Consider the following 21,550-nt stretch of genomic DNA (forward strand, 5'->3'; position numbering starts at 1 on the left):
AATGGAATTAGCATCCATCTACATTTTTCATGTTCACAGGACATCTGGATTCCCTGCATCCTTTACCAGAAGCAATGACAATTCTTGATGACACACCTGTTTTTCCTCCCACAGGTTTTTGTGAACTTTGCTAAACAACAGACGGAGGATGAAGAAATCCCTCTTCACCCTCGTGCAGCTGGTGCTAACAGAGCAGTGAAGGTGACCCCTGTTTTCTCTGGGCAGATGAAAGCGTAAAGGAGCTCAGCATCAGCTGAAAAGAATGCTCCTTAGCTGGGGGTCCTGCCATACCAGAGAACTGCAAATATGGGACAAGCTTTTCACAACACAGCAGTTAAACATAGCGGTACCAGTGGGGAACAGTAATGGAGTCAGATGAGTAGGCTTTGATACAAAATGGTTTGATACAAAATCACTTTTGTGTATGTACAATTTAAAAAAAAAACAAGTATTCAAGTCCATCTCTGACATCAAAAGCACCTGTTTTTAAAGTAATGCTGTAGAATTTATGTTTTGGACCCAACTAGGACTTGCTAACAATTGCAAGCTGTGTTGTCTTCTCTCCTGTTACAACCTGGACAGGCACTGGCTATGGCTAACACGTCAATGAATTCACAGGGATTCATGGTTGACTATGGAATTGCAAAGTTTTATGAATGCAAGGGAAACATTCCCTCTCCCAAGTCCCTCAGTGCATTCATGGTTCACCTCTGCTAGTTTATAACTGTAACTTATAAAACCTATCAGCATTTAGGGTGAGAGCTCCAAAGCTTGGATACTATTTAAATTCTACTTAGGCCCAATGATGCATACCTGTGGTGGGTGCTATTTTTACCGCTCCACCAGGTGGAGGTTTGGATATTGTCTAAGACTCTGGTTCTCATGCTGTGTATAACTCTCAGTGGCGCCATTAGGAAACCCATGTGCAGAAGATCCCCAAGATGCTATTATTTCTCACACCATTGGTAAAATGCAGTTAGCAGAAGCTTCTCATTCTTCAAATGAATTATTTTAACCTCCAGCTTAATAAACCTCTGTTGTGGTGCCATCATCATATATTCCAATAGCCAAGATGGCCAAATCTGTGGATACTTAAATCCTGTGGTTGGACCTGTGAATGGACAAAACAGATCTTTCTACAAACCTGAACGATACCCAGGTTTGCAGAAAAATCTGAAATTTAAAAAAAATACAATGGAATTTTCAAAAAACCCAAATGATAAAAGGAGTGCCTGTAGTTTTGAGAAACAGAAGCCCCTCAGAGGCTGTTGCTAGGCAACCACAACAGGCTTGGTTTCTGTGAGTAAAAGGCAGGGGTAGGGACATGACCTTTTTCAGGACTGTTTTGGCCTTTGAGAAAGGACTGATTGGCAGCTTGATGCCACATGACTTGCATAACTTACCTAGGGCTGGCTTCTTGCTAATGTTCGACAGCGACTATCCCACAAAAGCCAGTGTGTTGTAGTAGTTAGAATTCCAAATCAGGACCTTGAACCCCCATTCTGCCCTGGAAACTCACTGCGTGATCTTGGACCAGTTAGATATTCTCAGCCTAATTAACCTCACAGGAAAGGCCAAAATTGACAATTAAGAACACCTGAATGTCTCCTGGCGGTCCAATGACCTCTTACCCATATGTGGACTGACAAACCCTACTCTAATGGAAGGGCTGAGTCTGAACCATCCAAACCCCATGCAAGGCAGAGGGCGGTGTATGCCTTGAGCCCCATGTGAAGCAGAGGGTGGTGCTTGGTTTAGCCCAGTCAAGCCTCATGCAAATTGAGGGAGGTAGCCAGCCAGGATGAGAAAAACAATTTACCTGGCCTTCAGGAAACAAGGGAAGCAAGGCCTCCCCAAAGTGAGGAAAGCAGTACCTAGCCAATTAGTTAGACAGGCTGCCTCTTCCTTCCATCTCCCCTTTTGGAGGGAGGGTCAGGGTCAGACAGACTGCCTCTTCCCCTCTCCCTCTTTCCTTTGGGGACACAGCCAGGGTGGGCTGAGGGAGGGGCTCTTTTGCGGGGGTTTTCACTCCCAGTTCCCCTCCCCTCCTGGGTTGTTTTGAGGAAAAAATGGAAGAGAGGGAGCAAGGTGGGCAAATAATAAATCTCACAGATGAAGGAGCACATAAGAGGTGGGTGGGAGGGAAGTAAGCAGAGATGGTTGGGGATATGGAGTTTGCCAGGTGGAGGGAAAGAGGAAATGTGTGAGGAAGTTGAGAAGGGAGGGAGAGAGGATGGGTGCCCTTCACAAATCCTTGCTGGTTCCCCACAGTGCAGGAAAGAGGGAGAGGCTATGGGAACTTTCAAAGAAGGAAAACAAAATGGTGAGGGAGAGGGAAATTCACTTTGCAAGTCCTCATGAGTTCATGCTTGTGTTGGCTTACTAATTTATTTAAAACATTTATTAGCTGCCTTTCTTCCTTATGCAGCTCAAGGTGGCTTACAAAATTTAAACATATATTTGAATGCTTTAAGCACTCTCAGGGTCTTGTTGAGCCATATTGTGGTAGGAAAGTTTTGAAAATAATAAATAGCCTTTTATTTTTTCAGCCACCATACCGGAGAATAGTACATTAAATCCTAGTAATCTTTGTAGTGTGATTGCTGCCAGGAAGGGAACTCTATGTGTGTAGAATCATGAGGGAAGCTTCTGAGAAACTGGTTCACCATAGGGACTGGGAAGCTTTTAACCAAACTAATGCAACATGTGTTTTGAATGGCTGCTCAGGCTGGTTAAAGTCTTCCCTGCACCTCTACTGTATCACTATGAAGGCATTCACACACTATTTCTCATGTAATCCCCTTTCCCAGTAGCAGTCATATTACAAAGAAAATATAATTTGTATGTTGTCTTCAGTATTTTTAATAAAAAAGACTTCTAATAAATATACATAGGGATACATTAATTTGAATTTCACCTTACTGTTTTCCGTTTACATTAGTACATCCCAAACCATCCCTTCTCAGGTACAATATGCTATGCAATGAAGATGGGCTGTATATATATGTTGTGTGTGTGTTTACCCTGTGATGGATGGCTTTTTTTTAACTTGAGTGAGGTACTAAGCAAAAATATTTTAAAAGTTCAGTAAGCAACTACATGACATCTTCTACTGCTGTAATTATGTGGACTGAATTTAAAATATAACAGTGAATTTATTGCATATTCTCTTTATAAACAATTGCAAAAATTTTCCATACATTGTTTCTAGAGAAATAAATCTTGTCAGGAAACAGTCAGAGCCCCTTCATTGATAGAGTCTAAAACAAGTACTTAAAAGTGTGTTTAAGACAATAGGGCATTAGTTTCTCACTGTGGTTTGCACAGAGCCTTCTAAAAACTGACTGTACACTCTATGGAGAAATACAACACTGGAGGATTCAATATTTCCTTTGACTTTGATGCCTGTGAACAGAGGCATTCCTTTCCAGGACTACAGTTTAGGCCCCTTCTTTAAGTACCACCTAATCGTATGTGTGTTTTCCCCAGTGGTAAATCCCACTGATTTCAACAGGTCTCACTCCCCAATGAAGTGAGCACAGGATTGCAGCACCAAATGTTTTCCAAGAATAAGAAATGTAGACAAGATAAGCACATGATATAGAGTTCTACTCTTCCAAATCAACTGAAGTCAGTGGGATTCTGATTAGAATGGCACCAAGAGTCCTGTGAGAACTTCAGATTCTACGAAGAGAAGCATATTTGAATACTAAGTCTCCACATCATAGATTTTCTGAGTATAGGGAGCTAGAATATTGGTCAAAAGGTCAGGCAAGGACCTTTCTTCATGTGACAGTTTTCTCTGTACAAGAAATTTCTTATAAGGGGAACATTCACATTTGCAACCCCCATCTTGCAGTCTGAAATAGTATACTCCCAACAGGACTGTGTAGAAATTGTTCATGATTCTTAGTCCCATCATTCTCTTCATTTAATGCTTTCATCTTTGTTGTGAACAAGTTGCTGTATTTTCTGCTGATTGAGGTAGCCCAATCAGCTTTCTTTGAGACAGCTTTGGATACATTTCAGTCTTCTTTAATGAGCCCATTTGTGGAACTTTAGACTGTTATGTGATGAATTTTCTTGTTTGCTCTTTGCCATGAGGCCCAGCCAGAAGTATATAGAAAGTGCCTTCTCTCAGCAGCAGACAATATCCTGACAACCTGGGTGTAGTTAGTCCCAAAAGACCTTTATTGCCAAAGAGGCAAAATGGGAACCAATACTGCATGTTGCAAATTCAGAAATACGAGGAGGATGGGGTTGTGGAACCCATAGGATTTCTCACTGTAGAGCAGATTCAGCATGCACTGGGAACACTTCACCTAAGTCATCTTCATAGCCTCTCTCATGGCCTGTAGTTCTGTCCATAACAGCTCATCCACTTTGGTTCTTATAGTTCAGTAAAAATTTTTACAAAAGGAAAGGAATGATAGACATTCGAAGACTAGGATAGTCCTTAAACTCTCGTAGATAAGTGTAATGTTTGTCTTTTGCCCAGACCGTCAGTTGAATGAAACACAGTAAGGTGAATAATCCCACTACAAAAGACAAAGAGATGAATACAGTAAATATTTATAAAACACACTGGTGAGGCTAATACTCCCAAATTTTAAAACCAAGAATTCTATTCACCTGGAACGCACTGAGTCATGATAGTAAAACCAATCCACGTCCCCAGCTGTAACGGCCAAGAAAATTCAGAACTATTTCACATGATTAAAACTGCTAACACAACTATAAATAAAAGATACATACACATCCATTTATGTGAAAACAAAAACACCTTGATAAACAACTGAAATGCAGTCATGCATACAATCAGAGAAATAACAAATGTGGTTTGAATGCATAGCTTGAACTGGAGAGACATATAAAATTACAAATGTACATTTCTGAACCTAAGGCAGACTTACAAATCCTTTCTCCTTCAATTACTGAGCAAATTGAGGAAGGGGAATTCCACAGTCCTCCCAATCTTTCCATTTCCACAAACTTCCCCAACTGAGTACTATTTAACTCTCTCAATGTGCCAGCATTTGGTCTGGGTTTTTTTAAAAAATTATTTTTACACCATCTTAACTGCTAAGTGATTGTTATAATGCTAGCCATTGCACCATACTAACAAGTATATTCTTAGACTTTGAAGGATGAATGACTTATTTTCTTCAACTAATACTATGGGCCTAACAACACAATACATTTTTCACATGCTCTTCCTGAATCTGCCCTGAGGACTGTCAGTCAGATGTCATCTGTGAGCTCCCCACTGGAAACTGAATTCCCAAACATGCAGGGGCTTGATTCAGATTGGAATTGCCTTTCCTGACTTGCAACAGCCAGGGAGGACACTATTTGCCCAGTTGGAGGCTCCATGTGTACTGATGGAGTACAGGTAGGTTTCAATAATGAGGCAAACAGCATTCCATGGGGCCATTTCAGATTGAGAAAACAGCTTAGGAGGGAAGCCTGATGCCTCTGCTCCCTGTGTGCCATAGTGCCAGTCTGAATCAGGCTTGGGGAACGTGTGGAAACTGTAACATTCTTTTTGTCACTTATGTACCTGTACTTCTTTTAGTTGTTTTCTTTTCCACATGTTTTGTTCCCTCTAGTGGTTGCTTTGATATTCCATTGTTGTTTCTCTGGAGTATTTCCCTGCACATTTAAAGTGGAGGGAAATATGCCACAGATACAATGATGTAATATTGAAGTAACCACTAGAGGGAGCAAAAAACATGCAGAAAAGGGGAGGGGGAGTGAAGCCATACAGGCTCATGAGCGAGGAAAAGAAGTATGTGAGAAAGTCCATGTAGTTACTTAAGCCCTAAATGTACCTGTACACAAACTTTGTCTGTATCTTGGACATGAGAGCTGCTTACAGATTTTGCTATTTTTATTACACATGGAATAATTTTGCTGCATGCAAGTCAAACTCTCACACGTTCCCTAATAGTTTTAGGTTTATAACCATGTTAAATGTATATCCATCAAGCAAGACCTGTATCTTATAAAGTTGTCTGCTGATTTAAAATACATACCTCATAGGTATAGTTAGGGCAGGATACAAAATAGAATAGCCATGTGAAAGGATTCTTTGTTGGATAAGGAATCTTACAGGTCTTGGATCCTATGAGTTAAAATATCCACAGAAATTCAGAACAAACTTTACAAATGTGTAAAGAAAAATAATCCAGATTCTCATTTCTGTCCTTCTTGTACCATATGGTTCAGTTTGCTAATTTGAATAATCTGGAGCTACTTCCTATTTGCCTACTTTCTGATGGTTGTACACTTTGATCAGGACTGTACAGACAGATAGGGTGGGGAGAAAGATGTATTTTATTAGGAGCTGGATAAGACCTTTTGTTCACTTCTTTGGTTTTGTAACCAAGAAAAAGGGGGGAAATGATCTGTTTTGGCAGGCCAAGTGCATCACAGTATGCTCAAGAAGCTTTAATGACTCAATGAATAATCTTTGAATCTAGAAACAAGTTCCAAACATTCCAGAGGGAACGATAAACAGAATCCAGAATTCCACTATGATGCCGATAGAGCAAGTTTGGTTCTCAAAAGCCTGATCATCAGAAGCAATCAATAGGTTTACTCCTAATCCTAATGGGTCCATATATACATGAATGGCAGCCATTCAGTAGTACTAAGAACGGTGTTATTTTCACATTGCAGTTAGGAGACTAAGACTGAATTATAGTGAGTGGTCTAAGATCACTTACAGTGTCATCATAAGCAAAGTTATACCCTTCAAAGTCCACTGAAACTCTGCTTATGGTGGCACTGTTAGTGATTTCAGGAGAAAGGAAAAAGCTGAACAGTGGACTTCCCAGTTCACTGCTCAGTCTCTTGGGACAATACTAACTAGGGCATGGCTACAATTAAACAACCCCCATGCTGCTGCTTAAGTATATCTGCTACCTGATTGCATTCTAAAACATGACTACTGTAGGCCTAATTGCCCACTGCTACTAGGTGATTTTCACTGGGGTATTATATATTCTGAATGCAGTTGAGAGTGCTCAGACTCTCTCTTATGAGGTCCTTTTACACTGTGCAAGCTCAGCCTATCGTGTCTATTCACATCCCAAGTAACTTTTAAAAAAATTAGAAACCAAGAACTCAGCTTTTGCTGTCTTTTCTCAGATTACTAAGTGCAACGTGGATAGAAAAATTTCCAGCTTCACATGTCTGTAATGAGAGAGAGGGAAAAAATGTACAACAGTAATAACAAACACTGCTTTAAATAAATAAGGCTCTAAATATATTTACTCCAATCCAGCAAAGGAGGTGGCATTCCATCTATGTAGCACTTGTGTACCCTATTCACTTCACAATGCTCATCTGACCCCATTGAACTGTTTGGTACTCATCGAAATGTATGTTACATCCATCTATTGCTGGTCACTAAGGTTGGATTGGGATTGTTATTACAACTTTAAAAAGGCTCTTTTTCCTGGGTAATGGAAACAGCCTCTCAAACCTAAAACCCCTTTGCCTTTTCAAATTTTTGGAAATTTCATATCTGTGACATTAAGTTGATCCACCAGATCAATTCTGGTTTAAATTTCCTAAGCCGTTAAGAAATATTTGTTTGCGAATACAATAAAGGACATTCCTTACAATATTATATTTTTAAGTGTGCATTTTACTTACCAGACACATGATGAGAGCAAAATTGACTTGTTTTTGTCCATAGGCTACAAAACAAAATATTTGTGAAGGTCTCATTTAGTGCTCATTTAGCTTTCTGAATGAACTGTTCAAATGATGTTCACTTATTTCGTTACTTACAAGGTGGTGTGTATAGAGGATGGTTGATGTAATAAGCAAGCCAGGCAGCAAATCCCCAGTAGTAGAAACAATTCTATTAAAAAATCGTTTTACATGTATTAATAACTTATATATGATTACTGACATTACTTTACATATATATCCAGCCATTATCTCTTTGTCACATTCTGTTGTGACCAAGAAACTAAAGGAATGAGGGAATTCTGTTGAGAGGAGTTTGGGTAGATCTCAGTGACTCCCACTGAATTCTATCCAACAAGGTAAGCATGGTAAGTTGGCAAGACTGTTGGAAACCAACTTATTGTAGAAAAAGGGAGTTACTGGGGACAGATTTTGTCCCTACTCCAGTGTTTCCGAGGGCACACATTTTTACTTTTTCCCATAAAAGTGAATGGCTGACATTCTCCCAAATGGAATAAAATACTGCACTGATGACACAGATGTTTCCTGGAGAATTTTTCACTGTGTGGTTTGGCTTTCACTGGAAGTAGAAACCCAATGGTGAGCATGAGTGAAATAAATGTTTGTGAGCAGAGTTCACAGAACTACATTATCCTTCCCTGCTCTTGTGACACAGGAGCCATCTTTGCAAACAAACATTTACGATGGCCATTTTGTTACTAAACGAAAGAACTTTCAGTTATAGATTGATAACTGCTGTTTTTCAGTCCGTTGCTTGTCAACATTTTGCAACAATACCAACAAGTAAAAATGTGGGGATGGGAAGGAAAGACAGGCAATTTTTTGAAGTGAGAAAAAACACATTTCGAGGTACACACATCATATTAGTTAATTTTTAAATCACTACCTGTTTTCCAGTGCCCTGTAATATATTTGAAAGTTGATCACATCCACATGCTTCAAACCTATGCTAATCTCATGGCAAGTGTAACCACCCAACAGATAAGAACATGACCCCCAATGTAGCATGTTTTAATCTTCACTTTCTTGCAACACAAAGCACCAAAGTGACTTTCCAGTCCTCCAAAGGGAGTTATGGCAATTGCATTAAGTAGGTGGAAGAATGAACAACCTGCTGAGTTCCTAAAATCTTCAGCGAAGTAAACATCGTCCCTTAAACATTAACTTAACCGAAACCCATACATGCCTTTTGTGTTAATGTTTAACTGTACCAAATAGCAAGAGGCAATAGTTTTTCTTTTCCTTCCAGAACTAATCTGTTCCAGTCCACTGAGGCAGCAGATGAAAAGTTTGGATGGATGAGTCCCAACTGGTGTGCGAGGACACCAACCCCTTGAGAGATCGCAGGGACCTAATCCAGGCCAAACTCTGGAATTTAACTGTAGCCATCAGTGCTTCCCTGCCAGTATTTTCCCCAAAGATAGCTGTGCCACTCAAAGGGCATGTTTAAGATGGGGGGGGGGGGGAGTCCTTATGTTCCATTCAGGGGATTCTTTATGTAGTCTGGAACCAGGAATAGCAGTATATCCATGTACCACTGTAGTAATGCATCTCCAGCTTCACTGAACTTCCAGCTGTGGAGGAAGTAATCCAGTGGAAGCCAGGAATAGTTATAAACACATTGATAACCAAGGAAAGTAACAATTGATGATTTCACATCCTCCACCAACCTAACTAAAATCTGATTCCACCGTTCATCAAGATGACATTAAAGGCAAGCTGTTATGGTCAGGCTCAGTGAACAGAGTTCTGGGCTTGGAGGAAAAGACCTAGATTCAGTTCCAAGATCCAATGGCAACTCATCCATTGGCCTCAGCTCATACTATTATAGTTAAACTACCCAAGAGATACAAGAACATCCTCCAGAAGATTTGGCTGAAAGACCACCACTGGTAGTTTGATCACGGGAACAGCAGAGAGAAAGTCCACTTAACCCCTTCTCTTGCCATTGTTTGCTCAGAATCGCCCTCATGATGCTGTTTTTCAGCTCATGGGACAACAGATACAGGTACCCTACAGAAAATCAATGGGAAAGGATGCTGTTCTGGATGAACAAGACTAAACACACAAACCCGCCGTGAAATGTGCTGCAAGCAAACAGCTATATGTTCTAATACTGCTTACAAAAAACATAATAAATACTTCAATAAAGTTATATGAACATTCAATATATGCAAAATTGGTCACCTGCAATAGGTGGGGAATCCCAGATTTTGCTAAGATAGTCAGCACCTATAATGAGTTTTTAAAAACTAAATCCTTTTTTGACCCTCTGGGAGAAAATATATGCATTCTCTCTCATTATTACACCCCAATCCAATTTCCCTGTCCTCTCTAAATTTAGAAGAAGAAGAAGAAGATATTGGATTTATATCCCGCCCTCCACTCCAAAGAGTCTCAGAGCGGCTCACAATCTCCTTTACCTTCCTCCCCCACAACAGACACCCTGTGAGGTGGGTGGGGCTGGAGAGGGCTCTCACAGCAGCTGCCCTTTCGAGGACAACCTCTGCCAGAGCTATGGCTGACCCAAGGCCATTCCAGCAGGTGCAAGTGGAGGAGTGGGGAATCAAACCCAGTTCTCCCAGATAAGAGTCCGCACACTTAACCACTACACCAACTGGCTCTCCTATATTTAGGTTGCAAATTTAGGCTGCAAACTCTTCAGGGTTGGGAGATGGGTTTAGATTAGTTTTGTAAAATGCTATGAAGAAGGTATATAAATAATGACATAAACAATAAAAAAGAATTAGGCTGGAAAATATCGCTTCTTTTGCAACATTGCATATTTTTTCAGTCCACTAAGGCAGAATAGGCTATAACTGCTGATCTTCCTCACTGGACTCCGTATAAGCAAATCTAATAACACAATAATGTTCCCCTTTTTAAAATGCTGATGCAGCTGCCCTAGGATGTTATTATCTGTGTTATTATGTACCTCCTCTCCTATACTGAATGGATACATTAAAAAGGATAGAAAAAAGAGAAGGAGAGGGGAAACAGCATATGTTAACTGTTCAAAGTTTACACTGGCCTACATGTCCCAACACCAGAAAAGAACTGCAGCAACAACACGGATAGCTAGCTAGGATTCAGTCTCTTGGCATCAACAGCCAAAGGCAGATGTCATAATTTAGCAGTGGTTACAGTCTTCACTCATGGTATCAGTTTTGCGACTAGCCATACATAGGTCACAACAGACTGGGTGCTAGTTCACCTCTCACTCTTCCCTCATGCTTCTGATGGGCTGCCTATTAAAATCAAATTCTTAAAGTAGCGTTTATGCCAGAGGTTCCCAAACTTATTTGCCCTAACGCCCCCTTTTCAGAAAAAAAATTACTCAGCGCCCCCTTGGAAATCTACCTTCAAGAAGTGGACTAAAAGATGCAGTGACATATTTGCACAGAGTAAACGAAGATGTTGTAAAGAAGACACTTGAAGCGTGAAATTCTAAAATTATTTTATAAAATCAACTATAGTAACATTTGCATTCACAGAGAATTTTTGAAATTTCAATTCCAACTGACAGGAGGCCATCTAGTTTGACAGGTATTTGACAGGAGAAGATCTAGATGGGCCCAGCTAAATTGGCTGTTTTGTACCAATGATTGGCTGCACAATTCTAGCACTTTGACAGCCAGTCAGGGATATAAGTGGATTAGTAAAAAATCCAAACTCAAGAAGAAGAACAGAAGACCAGCGCCGGCGCTAGGGGTTCTATCGCCCTACACAGAACCCCATGCGCCCCCCCCCCTCCGTGTGCTCCTAAGGGGGGATATTCTTCTCATGCCGGTAATGATGTCATCACGCCAGCCAACAGGCCAGCCCAGAGCCTGGGTGGTGCACACAAGTGCTACCACAGGGCAAACGTTGCCACAGGGCAAAAGTCTGTGCTTGTCGGAGCCTTCAAAGGAAGCCTCCAAAGAGCGCCCAGTTTTACTGCTGCCTACTGCTTTCAGATTGAAAGCAGCTGGGTGGGCGGCTCCTTCCCATTGCACTTGTCAGCTCCAACTAGTGCAATGGGAAGGTGCCGCCACCCAGCCACTTTTAACCCGAAAGCAGCAGGTAGCAGTAAAATGGGGCGCTCTTTGGAGGCTTCCTTGGAAGCCTTCGACAAGCACAGGCAACGTTTGCCCTGCAAAGAAAAGGCAACATTTGCCCTGTGAAGAAAACTGCCCAGGGCTCTCAGCTTGCCTGCTGGCTGACAAAATCATGCCACATGGGAAGGGGGAGTAAGGGGGTGCCCAGCAGCGCCCACTGGCAGGGTGGCACCGTAGGTGGTCGCCTACCCTGCCTACTCCTATGCGTTGGCCCTTCAGAAGACACTGTGTCTGGGGCACTGCAGTTGGCTGAAATCAACAGAAGCAATCAACTGGTAACCAGAGGACTATAAGAAGTTTGACACTGCAAAAAACTTTGTGAGGAGAAAGCCACAGGTTGGAACTCTTCAGAGAGGTTTGTGCAACTGTCTCAGTGCTTCCACTGTCCTGATTTAAACTGTATTGCTGAGAGAGAAACTGCAGGCAACCTTGAGAAGCTGCTAGCTGTAACAAGTATTGGCTAGGATAGACTAGTAAGGTTTTTTGTTTCTGTGTTTCTTGTTTGTCTGTACACTTCTATTTTTTTTAATCTGTCTTGTAAATAAACTGCATCCTTCTTATATTTTCATTGGATGAAATTCTGGTCCTCATTACTAGTCTAATTGGGTGAATTCGCACTAAGTAGCAGACAAAAAGGAACCCTCTATTTTTGCTAATTGGAATTTTTCTCTAAATTAGAAATTCTGAACCCAGAAACATGATGTTTTGACACCTCCCACCCTCTTCTCTTCTTCCTTTATGCTTCCACCGTCCCCTTATTTTTTTCACCGCCCCCCAAGGCTACTACTGCCCCCCCTGGATTGTTCCAGCGCCCCCCAGGGAGCAATATTGCCCACTTTGGGAAACACTGGTTTATGCAATGGTCACCAGCCAATCTGTGCCCTCCACAGCCAGCTTTTCCCTAGTTTAAACAGTACTCTGTTAAAAACTTCACAAACTGGTTTGTCAGAGCTCATCGCCTCCCCTGCAAAGAAGCAAATTTGTACTGAACATACCAAGAGTAACCCCTTCTACTAAAATATGTTGTCTGTCTTCTTTCTGTATATTGCATAACTACTGATATATATATATAGGGCAGGAATTCCTCCTTTCTTCAACTGTATATGTTACAAAGACAGCCTCGTTTTCTTGCCCGTATCAACCAATAATCAGAACAGTGACTGATCAGCAAGTTATCTCTGAGTATGAACACTACACTGATGTTCTCATAATTGCTGATGTACTTTAGAGACAAAATATTTAAGGAAATATCTCAAGTGTTGGATCTGATCCAGTGGTAAATGCTGTAATTAATGTGAACAGCCATATTAAGGAATGGACATGATTTACTATAAGAATCCAATCCTAGTTGAATAGCAGTTTTCTAGAGCAAGTGCCCTTTGCCTCAACTTTAATCAATGGAAATAATAAAACAACTGGCCCTCTGCCACTGAACAGCTTATTCTTCAGACATGTTGTCATTAAATATGGAGCTTAATGAGAACAAGTACTTACTAAGAGCACCTAAAGTGCTATCAAAGAGATTGATCCTACACCTCTGTGAGGATTATGGAGAACCTGTGGTCTGAAAATGTATCCTCTGTATAGAAAGTCCGTGTTAATAAATATATGCAAACTAAAAAGGGGAGTGAGTGTTCATGGTTTAGCAGTAGAGCATCAGCTTTGCACGCAGAAAAGTCCCAGGTTCAGTACCCAGTTAAAGAGATCAGGTAGCAGGTGTCCTGGAAGAAGGCCTCAATATGGTTTCCTGGAAACCAACTGCCAGTTAGAGTAAATGATGATGACCTTGACAGTCCAATGGTCAGGCTCAGTATAAGGCCAGCATCATATAGCTGGCTTGCCATCCAGAAATATTTTGTGTGTGACAGAATCATGCTCTCACACCCTCTGAGACTCTTCCCTCAAAAAGGGTGAAAAGACCACAGAAATCTGGGGACTCATTTAATAGTATGTTTATGTATGTGCTGCTTATCACATTCCATTTTTTCAACTGTTGGCAATTAGAAGATTTGTTTCAATAAGCCAGGCATGGAAGGAAGGAAGGAAGGAAGGAAGGAAGGAAGGAAGGAAGGAAGGAAGGAAGGAAGGAAGGAAGGAAGGAAGGAAGGAAGGAAGGAAGGAAGGAAGGAAGGAAGGAAGGAAGGATTAGTGAGTTGTAGTGAGAGCAGGGAAGTTCTGTTCAGCTGGTGGAAAATGTAGATGTAGTCTGGATCCAGCCCTGTGTCATTCCACTGTATTGTTCCATTTTATACATTATGGATTGCATCTTATGGAGTCCAGGTAGAAGGTACTCAAAGATACAGATTTCCCTGCCTCTCTCCAACAACCTCCTAAGATCTAACTGATAGTGGACGTTGTGGGACCCATGAGGACAACACCTATGCAATCCAATGGGCTGCAGTGAGGAAGGGGAACCAGTCAAATGTACTGCAACCAAACTTCTTGTACCAACAGAAGCACCACTTTCAGAAAAGGAACATGAGGGTGATTTTGCCCAGTTCCCCCTCCTCACTGCAGCCCTCTTGGGCTCAGAGGCTCTTTCTCCACAAAAATCTTTCAATGCTGCCTTTTTGGATGTCTCAGTGAAATCCTGGGGAAAGGAGCACATGGGGGAATGGGAGAGAGACTCCGCATCCACATTTGCCTTTGTACTCAGGCTTCATAGGATCCAACTTACTGCTCCTTAAAGAAAATATCAGCCCAGCCCAGCCCAACCAAAAATAATCTTCTACCCCAACCCTGCAGAAAGCTGCTCTTCCCTCTCTTCCCCCAGGCATAACTAAGATTCTCTGCAATAGTTGATTACCACTCAATAATTGAAGTGTACCTGAAAACGTAAGCAAAAAACACAAATATATTTATCTTTTTCTGGGGAAAGTTTGTGCACATATAAAGTCTAAAATGTCCTTCAAATGCAAGTTCAGCCTTGGAAGTGGGGCCACCACCAACACCACAGCAGCAGCCATTCAGGTATTCCATTTATCACTTCTCCCATGTGCAAGCTAATTTAGGTGGGAATAGCAACCCTTTTCTGATCCCCAACCATCACTCAAAAACACCTTGATCCAGCTATCTCAAACAATGAGTCCCTCTACAGATAGCGCTCTGGTAGAGGGAGCCCACCAGCAAAGTGGGATACACCCAGGTTGCTTTTGCGGTGGGGGCATCATTATATCAGAACCAAATGTATACAGTGCAAGAAACAAGTTGTATTATAGGGGGAAAGGGGAGGAGTAGGGAGAATGGCAACAACCCTGCTCTGCTCACATACAGTACCTCCAGAGTATCAAAGTGCAAATTTGCCCTTTGTTAGAATCCTCTCTGGGCTCATTAGTGCACACTGGGAGGGACAGGCCAGATATAGAGAAATTGTATTCAATACCTGACACATGAAATTAGTACAGAAGAAAAGATTAGTAGTGCTGACTTTATACAATCAATGCAAACTGGGAACTCTTACAGAAATTAATGCAAAACAGAACTCTTTGATTGCCATCTGAAGCACTGCTGAAAAGCACAATCTAAGCACTTTTGTTTTGTTTCTAGTTGAAATTGTGGAGAAACAATTTGTTTCTAGAATATGTTAAAAACAAACAGTTAAGGTGGATTAACAGTGACATACTTTGTACTCGCCATTCAGTTTCCAGCTGACAAAAGACTTGGTTATATTAAGAACACATCCAGTAAAAATACTTCACCTAGATCACACATTTCTCTACTTCCCCTCTTTGAACCAACTGAACAAGCCTTCACTGAACTGTGAAAGTTACCCTGTTAGGGAGAATAGCTTTAACCTCTCCTTTTCTTGGGTACACTGTACTTCCTCCTCCAAATAATTTTTAACATAACAGTCTATCCCTCAACCAAGTCCCTGGAGGGTTGTTTAATGTGACTTTTCTGAATGTGCAGATTGTCCTTAGGATGTTTTAAAGATTAGGGCTGAAACTCAAGCAATGTTCACCAAAAAAGCAGGAAATGCATAAGGCTTCCACCAACCAGGAATGTCAAATATTTCCCAGACATATATGTGGATATGCATGAAAGAAAGCCAGAGATCAACTCACAAAACCACCAATGTATTAAAAATAAGTAAATTGATAGGAGGCAAGAAGTGTGAGGTGAGAGTATCTGATGCATACGGAAGGTCCCATATTTGATTCCTAGTATCTGTGGTCCAAAAAAAGAATCAAGTAGTCCACGATATGAAAACCCTCTTTCTGAAGCCCTAGAGAGAAGCTGCCGGTCTGAGCAGACAATACTGACCTTGACAGTCTGACCCCAGTATAAGGCAGCTTCATGAGTTCAATACTCTTATTGCTCCCCTGATCCCAGTTGGCCATCTAGTCAGCCTAGATAAGAACCACTTGTCTAATGCATTTATCTGTTATGTAGACCATTTTCTATGCACAACATCAAAGTGGAAATTCCCACTTCATCGCAGAATGAAACCAATGACCCATCAGGTTTAAGTTCAGCATACAAAAGAATGCTAGATAAGAGAGTTAAGCTGGAATGAGAGCAAGTGTCCAACTAGTAGTTAATTTCTGTCCAGCTTCCCTCTCTACAAGCAGCAGAAGCCACAGTGAAGTAAATAATTGTGTCAAGAACTACAGCATAAGTAGGAGAAAGGGAAGAATGATCTCTCATCTCCCCCTGAAAGCAAAGTTCACATTTACTTTCTAAGTGTATTGCACAGTGTTTGCCAACAATACTGCAGTTTTCCAAGACTTCATATTCTTTAAAATGTGGTGCAGGGATCCAAAGACAGATATTGACCTCTTCAGGCTCTCTTCTTCAAATATGTGGGGTGAGGGAGAGTTTAGTAGATGAGAAAGCAAGCTGTAAAGGCAAGCAGTAGCCTAAAATGTGGAACAGAGTACTGCAGGGAACATGACCATTCTTTCTGAGTGCAGCTCAGATAAAAATGTGCTCCGCTTGTGGCCACAATTAGGTTGTGTAGGGACTGGAGAATAGGGCTAGAAGAGTGCTAAAGGCTGGAAGTAAGGAGATAGAGCATTCCTGTAGCATGTATCAGAGAGTGTAAAAGAACATGGGGAAATGCAGGTAGGTTGGTGAGAGCTTTCTGTATACTACTCTGAGCTCCTCAGAGGTAGGATAAAAAATGTGCTAGACTGGTAGCCTTAAGTGCAGCTGTGGCCATTGGGAATGACCCCAAGGAGCATGGAACTGACCAAGAGCACAAGGACATCAAAACTAAACTTGACACAGAGCTGCTACTGAAAATACCATCCCCATTAAGAGTTCTTCCTTCCCTTATAACATTTAGACAGTGACCTGGGACATAATGTTATTACACTATTCATTTCTCTGACCCAGCAATGTATCACTGGCTACCACTAGCAGATGGGAAAACTGAAATGGTAAAAAAGTCTACAAGTCACAAGAAGCAGGAGTAGAATTCATCACAGGGCTGCTGTTTTCAGGAAGAAGAAGAGATTGGATTTATATCCCACCTTTCATTTGGAGTCTCAATCTCCTTTCTCTTCCCCTCCCCACAACTGACTCCCTGTGAGGTAGGTGGGGCTAAGAGAGCTCTTTCAAGAACTGCTCTTGGGAAAACAGCTCTGAGAGAATTTGTGACTAGGTGCATGTGGAGCAGTGGGGAATCAAACCTGGTTCTCCCAGATTAGAGTCAGCACTCTTAACCACTACACCAAACTGGCTCTCCAATCAGTCACATTTCAAGCATCATGCCTAATTCTGCATGGAGTCCACACTGTGATGCATTCATCCAATTCCTAGTCTGACAGAAGACTAATCCCCAGTGAGACTTGCTGTCAATCTTTCCATGTGGTTAGGGGGGGAAATGGAATTAAGTGGACATAGAGGCATCACACCTTGCAGCATTAATAGAAAAATCTAGAATAAACTAGAGTGCTAGAGGGGCAAAAAGTGAGGTGTTAGAGATTTGCAGTACAAGCGGCAATACCTTCTGCCAAAAGCCGCATCAAAAATGTGGCTAGTGAGGGTCTGTGAGGAGTGGCCAGATTGAATTTTACACAAGGGCTGCAAGTAGATTTTGTGACAATTTACCTTAACAATACTCCTCAGTGGCATAGTCCCATGGGAGAACCGATGAACAAATATTGTTTCAATCAACCTTTTGATGTAGTGGAAAGAATGGCAGATACATGCCAAGCTAGAAACAGCAAGATAAAAGCATTTCAGAAAGCTAAAGAGACAAATATGGCAAGACATTTTGGAATTAAGTTATGAAACCTAAGAATTTAACTCCTCCAGCCTTGAAGCATGACTTACTTAACGACTGGATGTCGGCTTGAGGTAAACCTGTCATCCAGGCCATAGATAAAAGGCATGCGGAAATAAAACACAAAATAGATGAACAACGGGCCCGTATATTCTATCAAAAATACCTGCAAAAAAGAAAAAAAAAAGGTTATTAGAAGCTCTTCACTGTCATAACCAACTGCATCATATGTCAGTAAAGGAAGAACGCAGATGCAGGCCATGGCTAATCTCCCTATTATATGAATACTGATATTTAGTAAACGCTTGCTGTGTCATACTCTTCCCTACGTGTTCACTTTCCTTCTTCCCATCATTGAAGGGCAGCGGGGAAGGGGGGGAGGACACAGGGCAGAACAATCAATAGAAACCAGCAGCACCTATGAGGAACAGAGAGCTTTCCATGGCCCACAAACATGACAGGCTCACTGGCCTTAGATCCAGCACAGTAACTAGAATATCATTTGGGAGTGAGAGATAAGTACTGTGGATGGGAACAAGCTGTCCCAGGGAAGACAGGCAGATTTTTTTCTGAGAACAGGATTAAAAGGGTATAAACAATTACACTGAAAGCAAAGTAGGATTGCTATTGCACTGTGCCTTTCCTCATGACTAGCAGAAGCAGAATAAAATATGCAACACACACATTAAGGTAACAGTTCACATAATGTACACAACTGCAGAATTCAGCTTCTCTCAGACCAGAACATGAAGTTTCTTAAACACAGGTTATATATAATTCCAAGTTTGATCTGTCTCAAGCCCCTTATGCTTTCTTTATAACATGCAGTTGACTAGGAATCCAGCAAACTGTAATTTCCTTCCTTTTTTAACTTTCTGCCTCCTTTCAGGATACATATTTATGCTGGCACAAGAATGCCCAGATAGGTGAATGCTTACAAGTGGGAACTGGAAGATTCAGACATTTCATTGGGTCAAAAAACATGGTGGATGAATTCTGTTGAGCATGTTTTCTTATTAATTTATTTTAAAATTGTTGCTTATTTCAGTTTTCACAATGCAAACTACACGCTGAGTTACTACTATGTATTAAAAAGGTGGTAATACTACCTAAAGATCTCTCCACAACTGTTTCCTGTACACGCTTATGCTTTGAGATGACACCGTAGTGCTATGATGTTTTCTCTGTACTTCTGCAGGTGTAGCATATCTTAAGCTCTTAGTATTATTTCAGCAGTGGCACCACACACAACCCACAGCAGTGACTCCATGCATGGCCATCCGTTAGTCTCCACCTTGAAATCCAGTGAGAAAGCAGATAAGCCTCCCACTCTACCATGGGAGTTTGCTGGATGAACTTGAGCCAATCACACACTCTCAGCCTAATCTACCTCACAGGGTTGTTGTGAGGATAAAATGGAGGAGAGGAGAATGATGTCAGCCATGTTGGGACCCCATGGGGGAGAAAGGTGAGGTACAAGTGAAGTAAGGAAATAAATATTATTTCAGCAGTGGCACCACACACAACCCACAGCAGTGACTCCATGCATGGCCATCCGTTAGTCTCCACCTTGAAATCCAGTGAGAAAGCAGATAAGCCTCCCACTCTACCATGGGAGTTTGCTGGATGAACTTGAGCCAATCACACACTCTCAGCCTAACCTACCTCACAGGGTTGTTGTGAGGATAAAATGGAGGAGAGGAGAATGATGTCAGCCATGTTGGGACCCCATGGGGGAGAAAGGTGAGGTACAAGTGAAGTAAGGAAATAAATAACATGAAAATGTTGGCTAGCAGCCCCCGCTTACTTCCTGAGTAGAGTTGCGTGAAGGGTGAGGAAAAAAGGAGGCACATGTCTTATGCATATGAGCCAAACCCAGAGTTAACTTTTGCTTATGCAAGACGATCACAGTCCCAGAGGGTTACCACAGCTTCTCCTTACATTGAAAAAGTTTCTGTTAAAGCAAAATAATGGAATAAGATCTTTTATGATGTTATGATCTGACATATGTTATGGATTGCATATAGGATTGTAGCTCGAAATGGTAAACATGGAAGGACAGTATTTTCCGGTCTGAGTTTGCCCATTTCACCACAGACAACCAGCCACATAACATTCAGTCAATATCACTTCTTATCCAATCACACCAGTAGGCTTGCTGTTCCTGTCTTTTCCTGGCATTAGAGTTTTGCCTTTAATAGCTGCAAGAGAGGAAGAAATTCATTATGGAAACGTTCCCTATCACTGCATTTTTGGCCTATTCATAAGCTTTGCCAGGAAAAAGACCCTGTTCCAGTGGCTTCATTCCACAGGAGTGGGTCAGGTAAGTGGTACTTCATTGGATACCTTGCTTTAAAATCAAGAGGGCTGTTTCTTCTCTGTCCTTGTTTTTTTGCTGCACCTGGAATAGTCACTGCTTCTACTAAGTCAGTTTTGTCATGTTGCTGAGCAACCAGTACTGCCTCGCAATGTATTTGCCTGCCAAGTTTGTGAGACAATTATATATATATTTTACCCTTGGAGTTGCTATCTTGTAATCTTAGATTAACTGACCCCCCCCCAAAAAAAGGCCCTTTACTGTTTGTTTCAGTGGGAAAACCAGGAAGCACAAGGGAATCTTCCAGCAATGTAATAAAGACAGTAATGCAAGGATTAAATCAAAGTGAAAAATTTATTAATTAAATGTCTCAGCCTGTGACGCTTACCATGGTCCATCCTACTTGAGGCCCTAAATCTTTAAAATAGAATGTAGCAGTTGTGCCAAGAGGGAGCAATTGAAGGCTTTCTTCATCCCGCAGTGATTTTCCTTCTGTGAAGAAGAGAGGAAAAGTTGGAATGCTTATCCTGAGGAGGACTGAAATATGCAGTCCCCAAACAAAACAGGCATTTTGACACATTGACACTGGTCCTGACACTGACACTCTTGTATTAGTAAACCCTGGCTGGAAACAAAGATTCTAGTTCAATTTAACTCTATGTTTGCGTGGAGGAGTGCCCTTTTAACAGTGCCCTGTCTAGGGCCAGCTTCAGAGGGTGCTGAGACTGGGAAATGCTAGGGCCCAAGACTGGAAAGGTCCAGTACCCAAAGGGCAACACCATTCTCATTCTACATTTAAAAAAACCCTCTACTTGTATGACCTATGTACCAGACATGGGTATCCTCTGAGGGAGCTTTGGTCAACAGCATCTGTTCTGTCAACAGCTGCTGGGTTATAGCTCAGTCTTCTTTGAGTGGCTCCATTGATTAGTCACAGAGCATATTCTTCACATACAGACAGTCTAGGGTTGCCAGATCTCTTCTGGCCAGCAGCAGGGGGAAGGGGGTAAGGCTGCCAGATTCAGGCTGGGAAACTCTTAGAGATTTGGGGATGGAGCCTGACTGAGGACGACAGGGATTTCAGTGGAGTACAATGCCATACAGTCCACCTTCCAAAGCATCCATGTTCTCCAGGGGAGCTGATCTCTGTAATCTGGAGATGAGCTGTAATTCTCCAGGTCCTAC

General features: G+C 41.7%; 2 protein-coding genes across 4 annotated transcripts in view; one reads left to right on the forward strand and one right to left on the reverse strand.

Annotated features, from left to right (window-relative positions):
• Positions 1-817, forward strand: part of ABCA4 (ATP binding cassette subfamily A member 4) — a 179,447-nt gene extending 178,630 nt beyond the window's left edge. The window contains exon 50 of the mRNA XM_060232234.1: positions 115-817. Coding sequence (XP_060088217.1) covers positions 115-237 — 123 coding nt within the window. The 3' untranslated portion in view covers positions 238-817. The remainder of the gene's footprint in view (positions 1-114) is intronic.
• A 2,942-nt stretch (positions 818-3,759) lies between these two features.
• The window catches only part of LOC132566821 (very-long-chain enoyl-CoA reductase-like), a 49,874-nt gene continuing 32,083 nt past the window's right edge, over positions 3,760-21,550 (reverse strand). Inside the window, exons 5-13 of one of the 3 annotated variants that reach the window (XM_060232235.1) lie at positions 20,754-20,857; positions 18,099-18,214; positions 17,874-17,979; positions 7,801-7,873; positions 7,663-7,706; positions 7,134-7,197; positions 6,036-6,124; positions 4,633-4,678; positions 3,760-4,538 (exon numbers count right to left, since the gene is read on the reverse strand). In XM_060232235.1, the coding sequence (XP_060088218.1) occupies positions 4,411-4,538; positions 4,633-4,678; positions 6,036-6,124; positions 7,134-7,197; positions 7,663-7,706; positions 7,801-7,873; positions 17,874-17,979; positions 18,099-18,214; positions 20,754-20,857 (770 nt within the window). In that variant the 3' untranslated portion in view covers positions 3,760-4,410. The remainder of the gene's footprint in view (positions 4,539-4,632; positions 4,679-6,035; positions 6,125-7,133; positions 7,198-7,662; positions 7,707-7,800; positions 7,874-17,873; positions 17,980-18,098; positions 18,215-20,753; positions 20,858-21,550) is intronic. The other 2 variants (XM_060232236.1, XM_060232237.1) reach the window with 2 other exon arrangements.

The sequence above is a fragment of the Heteronotia binoei genome, chromosome 2, assembly GCF_032191835.1.
Source record: "Heteronotia binoei isolate CCM8104 ecotype False Entrance Well chromosome 2, APGP_CSIRO_Hbin_v1, whole genome shotgun sequence".
Lineage (NCBI taxonomy): Eukaryota > Metazoa > Chordata > Lepidosauria > Squamata > Gekkonidae > Heteronotia > Heteronotia binoei.